The 8,437-nt window shown below is 33.9% G+C and overlaps 1 protein-coding gene across 1 annotated transcript; it reads left to right on the top strand.

Moving 5' to 3' along the window:
- Positions 1-4,205: 4,205 nt before the first annotated feature.
- Positions 4,206-4,933, top strand: LOAG_17291 (hypothetical protein; the record flags this gene model as incomplete). The annotated part of the gene is made up of 3 exons (XM_020449952.1): positions 4,206-4,367; positions 4,459-4,607; positions 4,654-4,933. 3 exons carry the CDS (start codon positions 4,206-4,208, stop codon positions 4,931-4,933), a joined length of 591 nt encoding a protein of 196 aa, XP_020306448.1.
- Positions 4,934-8,437: the final 3,504 nt, after the last annotated feature.

Here is an 8,437-nt window from a genome sequence, read left to right as displayed (position 1 = left end):
ATTTGGAATCGAATAAATTCCCCGCAAGAATTTACCATTTTTATAACGGTATATCTTATGGTAAGCTATATACCATATCCCTTTTCTTGAATTTATAACACTTATAATGGGCTACTTGTCATCAAAATTAATACAGTGGGAGTTTTCAGCAGTATTCAAAATATATACTGCAAGAAATAGACTATTGATTAATTTTTAACCTCGAAACAATACAAATCATTTTCTTGTAGTACATTCGAAAAATCTGCTGTGAAAGTTTTTGCTTCGGACGACGAATTCCCTTCCTACTGTGCTTTTTTGATGGTTAGCACAGATGAATAGTTTTGGTGAAGGATTTATCGATTATCGGAGAATTTGCAAAGAATATTGAATAGAGTTGAGTAAATGGACGAAGATTGATAATGGAATGAGTTAAATGAATAACTGAATTGAATGAATGATTATTCGATGATTGATCCTGACTCTTTATATATATCTTGTTGGAAATAGTCCAACAATTATATATAAGCTTAATTATCACCACAACATTCCACAATGCACATGTTAATAATAAACTGGAAGACAATAAAGGGCTTTGTATGCAACATTTAAACATTGCAATAAGATTGATTAACAAATTAGAGGGCAAGAGGTGGATAAATGATTCATCATTTCAGGTATCGAAAACTCCGAGAAATATTCGAAATAAAACAATCTTTATACCACATATTTTTACAAAAATATTTCGATTATTCCGACATTCCCGACTAGAAGAGACAGAGATCGTTAAAAGTAAGAATCTGGGGGATATTGCGAAAAATATTTTGTTTCTTCAATTTAGGTTATTTGAAGATATTTCTTGTCCCTTTCCGTCCAGTGAAGGGGTCTCTATAATTTTCATAGGAATAACCATAACTTCTCCATGGTTGAATTTTAATGCATAATGGACAAAACATAGATGAATTAAATCAATTTTCATCTTGATAGCAAGCGGTATAATTGACACTATAAAAATACACCCATAATTCGACCAATAATGATCGAATTTCAACATGTCGCAAATTCTGTTAATTCGTGTATTAATTCGGTGACTTTACTGAATTCATTTTCCATTTGATTCGCTAATTCTTTCTTTGTTCACTTATTTCTTCCTAAAGAAATTTCGTCTTTTGTTCGTTAGGTTTCTTCATGATTGACCGTTTCCTGTTTCTGAGCCAGTATCATTAGTTTTGCATTGATTCTTTCCATTTTAAATTTACCTATTATTCCTCCTTTGAATTCCACAATTTCTGAATTGGATTTTTTTGATCTCGCCAATTTTCCCATTCTCAAACTTGGGTAATTAAACCTTTATTCCTCATAATACAGAAATGAATTCAACAATCACAATATCAATAAGACAAATTCAATGACAATATCAATTGGAACGAACAAAAGAGGAAACCATAGACCAAATGCCGCCCGATATCCTTTAACCCACTGACCTGTTGAAACGCATCTTTACAAAATGATTTGGCGCTTAGGACCTTCTACTTCTTGAAGTAGAGATATCCCGGCAAAGCTCTAAAGTCAGATTTACGATTACAATTACCGCCTTTAATAGAGCACATAAGCGCAATGGGCGTATATGCAAACATTATAGCAGCAGTATCTTCTTCATTGCTTCAATTTTGCGTTACGATTTTCGGAGTTTTCCCCACAATTAAGAGATTTTCTTCTATTGCCTTTGCTATTACATTTTCTCTTCGTAATATGTGGCGGCTAAGGCCAGATTACTGAATGATGTTCACTCTTAATCAGTCATAATAGATTATTTCGGTTTTGACAACTCCTTTGGTAAATTTCACAGCATTCGTAGATTGTCGAGAATATATGGAATTCTAAGTCTTCTGGATCGGTTCTTCCCTTGTCTCTATCATAAATAATTGACTCCTCAAAGCTGGCACTGAGTTTATTATGATTTTTAAACCCCAAATTTCGGTTGAATTTTCGACGATTCCTCACATCAATATTCAATAATGATATCACCTTTCATTGGATATGGATCAACAACTTCACAATTTTTTGTCACAATTGTTTAATTTCCCTCATTAAAACAACTAAAGTTTGAAGTTCATTTATAATAATATGAATACCATATATTTCAGCCCCAAAAATCCCAGTCTTTCTACTGATGTTGCAGCCGAAAAAAGCTACGTTCTCTTATATCAAAAGAGCAACGACCCCTACGATATCAAGGACCAAAAATGCTAAATGATCTGTGATCCAGCTGCGATTCTGTTCAATGAATTTTGCAGTCTTTTGCTACAATGAAAAAGCTTACTACTAAATAACAGTAAATGAAATAGACCGCGATATCATTTGTTTTCTGTAACTCCAAGAATACAATGCTCCAGTGAAACAAGAATATAATCATTTATATATCCCGACGAGTGCCACTTGGTGTTATTTCATCAACATTTCTACTTGCAACAGTAATTAAATGTCATTTGCAATTGATATCTCCAATAAAAGCAAGAAAACTAAATGAAATTTGTACGTAGATAATAATGTAATAAAAGTAGAAAATGAAGCCGAAGCAATATACGCATACAAAGAAGTAACGAAAACTTTCTGTCCAATTCAACGAGTCTCTTGTAATGAAGAGGAAAGTTAATAAAAGTATTTTAGGCATCCACTGACGCTTAAATCAAAGGATCAACAATCCCCTTTGTTGAAAATTGATATCGCTGTGTTGTAGATTTATAGTAGAATTTGAACAAGTATGTGCTCATTGTTTATATGTTCGCTAACAAAAACCTTTGTTAGCGAACATTGGTGTATTGCTCTGTAATCTTGGAACCATACCAAGGCCCTACTACTTGAGTACGGAGAGGATCCTAAGCACTAAAATCATTTATGAAACGTTTTTGAACTGGGTCTGTTAGTTGGAATATCGGATATCATGGAGTCTCTTTTTCTTATTGATATCGTCATTGCATTTGTTTTACTGGTACTGATTGTAATGTTGAGTTCTTAATGGAATAAAATTTTAATTACCCAAATGTGAGGACCAAAGAAACTGACAACAGAACCAAAAAGGCAGACTTAATCCTCAATCTTTGTCGCGACCAGGAAGAAAATGTAGATATCCCCACTGGGACACAACAGACCAAATCAGCAGTAGGCTATCAAATTTGATCCAGGCAGCAAAAAAACGATCAGTATTATAAGGGACTGCCTTCATTTTTAATCCAATGGACTTATTGCACCAATCTACCAGCCAAAATTTTACTCAGAAATCTTTGGGGACGAAATTCCAGAAAAGACGATGTACTGAAACCAAAAGAACTTGAAAAATGGAAACGAACTGTTAATGACCGGCATTCTGTATTTCTTGAATCACCGAAAAAATTTTCAAAGGTAAAAGCAAAAGTACACCAAATCCATGTGTAACGTGATTTGCGCAAACCTATAAAACGAATGCAAATTCATGTCTTCACTGACGCTTCAAGCGTAACATGTATCAACATCGATACATGTTTAAGCAGCAATCTTAAAGGCAAAAACATCATTGATCTTCGCCAAATCTAGTATAGCTTCAATTAAAGAAATGAGCATATTTTGAGAATGGTTGCGATACTTTTTGATTAATGTTCATCACATAGCAATTGAGATTAAATAGTGTTCAATAACCATATGGTCGGTTCGAAATATGCGCTACATTGGACATCATTCAAAACTGTCACCAAGATTCGTACAGAATCAAGTGAAAGAAATGAAGAAGTCAAAAATTTTGTTTCAACATATTCCAATAAGCATAACCCTGGACGTTGCTGCAAGAGAGCTTTCCCCTGAAAACCTAGAGTAATACGAACTATGATCGAAAAGATCACAGTGGTTAAGAAAACCTGAAACTAAATGACCCTAGTGGGAATATCAGACTATGAAAGAATATGAAGAGGCAGATAAAAAATCAGATTTACAAAATCGAGAATATAAGCTTTCGGTCATTTACGCAAGCTGATTTATCAAATCGTCGAAGCTAAGTCATTAAACTTATTAAAAGAACAATAAGAGGAAAATCAGCGGTTAAATCCGCTATCGATAAAAGGACATGAATAACAGCTAAAGATCACAAATTAGCTAAATATGTGTCAATTATTTATTAACTAAACAAGTGCAAATAGAAACAATTCTTAAGAATAAGAAAAGTAATGGAACTTGTACTGCAACAATGAAAAGTCATGGAAACCACCAAGTCGCTTAAAAAATTCGGAATTGGAGAACGAAGCGAAAATTTAACTCATTCACCAGGAAATAATGCAGTTACCGAGCTTTTAATACAACAAGAGCATGAAGCATTATACCACGCCCGAAAACCGCACATACACACCCGGGAACGAAATGTAAATTTTGGATAACAAGGGGCCAAACTGAAGTCAAACCTGTTGTCAGTGGCTGCACAGGTTGCAAATAATAGTCGGCGGAACCATTCAGATTACCCATCATGTCAAATCTACCGGATACGCGAGTCAAGCGATCAACAGCTTCCGCAAATGTCGGTTAGGACTATCTTGGTCCTCTTTCACTCAAAGCCGAGGTTTCAAAAAATGGGAGGAAAAGGAATTAATAACGCTGATTAAAAAGTATTTTGGATGTTCGATCTCTAACGTATAGCAATTTCGATTATAGTAAGGTAATATGTTCGGTCGATTTCATATACCCCAAGGCTTTCCTAATTAAACCGACAACTAATGGCAATCAAGATGAATACATGCCAGGAACACTGAACGCGAGGAAACGACTAATTAAATATTGGATGACTACACTCAAGGTACTCAACACATTTTGGGAATTATGGAAAACAAAGTACTTGACAAGCCTCAAGCTACGGAAAGTGAAAGAGATTGAGAGTGAAAGAGCCACAGCGAACGTGAAACTCCTAAAGATCTGTGGAAATTGGCAAAAATGAAATGGAAAGGGAAGAATGGAATTACAACAGCTGCAGTAATAAAAATGCCGTATGGAAAACTCCTCACGAGGCTAATAAAAATGTTATATCCTCTCGAGATCGATATCGAGAAAAACACAGAGAGAGAAGAGACCTAAAATAGTTAGAGAACACTGAAAAAGAACCTAGCATACTGGAAAGCAAAGTGGAAGTAAAATAAACTTCTTTTTGGAAGCGTTGGTCTCCTCTAATCAGGACTATTGGATTGCCGAAAATTATGTGAAAATAAATTTATCACATTATTACAGAATAAGTAATAAAAAAAGGAAAGGAAGAATCCACCAGAAGGATGTTGCAATCTTGTTAGCATATTTAAGGCGATGAAGGGGATATAAGCTAACAAATGGGGCGGAACATCACAAAGAGATATAAAATATATATTTGATCCAATATACATTTGAGGCACTATTCCCTGCAGCATATCTCCCAACTTAATGAAGGAGACGAGATCCCTTATATCTCAATTATTACAAAACTTATTAACAAAGCAACAATCAACTATATTTATCGTGTGCTTTATACTTTTCTCTTCTGTTGCTAACTAATAAATTGTATGAATATAAAATTAGAACCCAAATAAACCTCTATCGTTATAAAAGGACACAAAATACAGTATTGTGACATGCACCGCACATATTCTTTGTTAACAAAGTAAAAGAATTTTACAACAAAGGGTTTTGTCCACAACATTAAACATTCATAACTTTAGGCATTGAAACATTTACTTATTAATTCTATGCAATAAATCATTTATGAGAAATATTATAAATAAAACAAATATATACTACATATTTTAACAAAAATGCTTAGGTTATTTTGATAGAACTGTTGTTGGAATGAAAAAGCATCTGCAACTTGGAAAAGTAGTAAGCTATTCAGATAAAACGAAAATTTACCTTTTTAAGTTTAGCTCTTTTTTAAAACCTCAACGTAGTAGCTGGTAAAGATAAAGAGAAATTTGTCGAGAAACATAACAAACTGCACAAACAAAGAATTGAAATACAGTTGATACGAAGTTATCGGGAAAACCGAAAAAATGGTAATACGTTCAAACGGCTAAAGAATTTGTTGTACACAATTTGTTATATAAGGCCAATCGGTAAATATTTTTTCCTTTGATGTTGAAATGATTTATGGCGACTTTCTCTTTTTACAAAGAAATCTAATCTTCTATGTAAATATCTCTTGTATCAGTGAAATTATTGTCGGCTTTGTAAAAACCTTAAATGGAGCTATTATCTTGTCTTGAGCCCAACCCACTTGAAGGGGGGGGGGGGGAGAATATAAAAACCCTCAATAACCGCATTCTGGTTCATTCTTGATCATTCATTAATTCGATCATTCAAAACTAACTCTTCCCTATCGAAGACCAGACTCAACGCCCGTTCCGTCTCGTACAACTCGACCTTTGACTGACGATTTAAATAAACTGTAACTATCAATTCTCCTAATTTCACTACCAAATAACATTATATTATAATTGCTATTCTTCTACTTCTGAATAAATCCCTTTTTTTGCGATTCAACATATTCAAACGAAAACTTTCACGACATAAGTGGTTGTATTTTATTTGTGTTTCTGTTTCAATTGTCTTGAATCTACAGAAGAAGCATTCTGAAATATCATAGCAAATAACCAAAGAGTCCACAGGAATGATCGGGATGAACAAGAATGCTAAAAAGTAATGAATATGAAAGATATGTGATGGTCCATGAAATACAAGATTACAGCACTAAATGAGTCATAGTACTGTTATAATAATAAGAGCAATAATGGAATAACGAACTAAAAACTAAATTTTCATTCCCATATGTCTCAAGTAGCCAGGTTAAAGTAAAATGTTAACAAGTGTAGTCATCAAATACAGTAATGCATCAAAAGATGCATGTATATAATCATTGTAGTCTACGAAGCTCAAAGGCTTTTGAATTGGTAACAAGATTTGTTACCCGCGAAATATACGCCAGAAAGATACCAACTGCTCTGCCCACATATAGGTTTTTGCTCAAAACGATATCCTGTTTCTTATACCGTCTTTCTCCAAATAAAATATTAGCTGCGATGAAATATGATCAAGAGAAACAAAATCTTCAGGCACAGAGATCCACACTGCATGATTGACAATGACTTCTAAACAAAGCATTTTCTACACTTCATATATTAAAATCGAAATGATAAAAAAACTTGGAGAAATATTTATGCTGGATCACAGAAGATAAACACGAATTCAAGATCAAATCATACAAAATCATTATGTAGGCGTCTTAATAAAACATAAAATCAACTCGAACTTCTGGTATAGTTACCAATGTTACTAGACATTTCCTCTGATTGATTCACACATCATTTAGGCAATTCGTGCGCTCAAGATCATAATAAAGTGAAAATTGTACAGTGTGAAGTAAACCTAGACATCCAGACATCCTTAACCTGCCTCACAAGTATTATTGTGATCTTAAGCACACCAGTTGCTTAAAAGATGTGTGAAACAATTCTTTGTTTTCTGAAAATTCTTTCTTGAACCAATCTTTTCTTTCCACCTTTTCTTTTTGATTGTCTAGCTAATTCACTATAGACTTTGCCAAGTATCTCCTCCACGAACATGACTTTCCCTTATGAGGAGGGGTATACATTACTGCCAGCAGTGATATTCGCTTTCCCACCAATTAATTGTACTTCCCCGCTACATAAGAGAATACCCTTTCAAAGAGTGAATATGGCCGAAATCCAAAAACGAAGGAATGCAACGAACAAAAAAAATATATCAAAAAAATACGCCGTCACAATCCTTCAGAAAAAATATATCATGCCATAGCTACCCGTCACAATACTAGTATCAAGAAGGCTGCTATCACCAACTCAAGAAAACTTTTAGATTTAAATATATCAGAGGACATTATAAATAGTCAGAATACAGTGGTGAATTTAAGGACACAAACAAATATTCAGAAGATTGAACAATCGAAAGTTGAACTTCAGATTCCAGGGCGTATGGAAGACGTTACAAGACAGTTTCAGCAGCATTATCTCAACAATGAAAGTACAAATTCGCTGTATATTTATCAAAGGAAAAATTTCTAATATTCAAGAACGTATATCATAACGAGTTCAAATGCGAACGCGGTACAGCACTCAAAACACATCAGTCCCTCACTGAAGGACAGTCACATCAGCTATGGCGAGAAGAGCACAAAAATATAGGATCATTTCCAGCTTATAAAATAATTAGTAGTGCTAAAATGTGTCGACTTATTTATATTCCACAAAGAAATTTGTTGCTATTAACTTGCATTCGTTATTGACCACGACGAACGAAGCTGGAGAAAAAAGCTCTCAATGAATTTCAGTTATTAAAGACACGAAAGGAAAATAAGTACAATGAAAGGAATCGCTGAAACTATTAAAAAAATGAAAGATTGAAGAAACTATTGAAGGGCATGCATATATATGTATATATATATATA

The sequence above is a fragment of the Loa loa genome, assembly GCF_000183805.2.
Source record: "Loa loa unplaced genomic scaffold supercont3.58, whole genome shotgun sequence".
In the NCBI taxonomy this organism is placed as follows: Eukaryota; Metazoa; Nematoda; class Chromadorea; order Rhabditida; family Onchocercidae; genus Loa; species Loa loa.
This window is presented reverse-complemented; position numbering and strand designations above follow the sequence as displayed.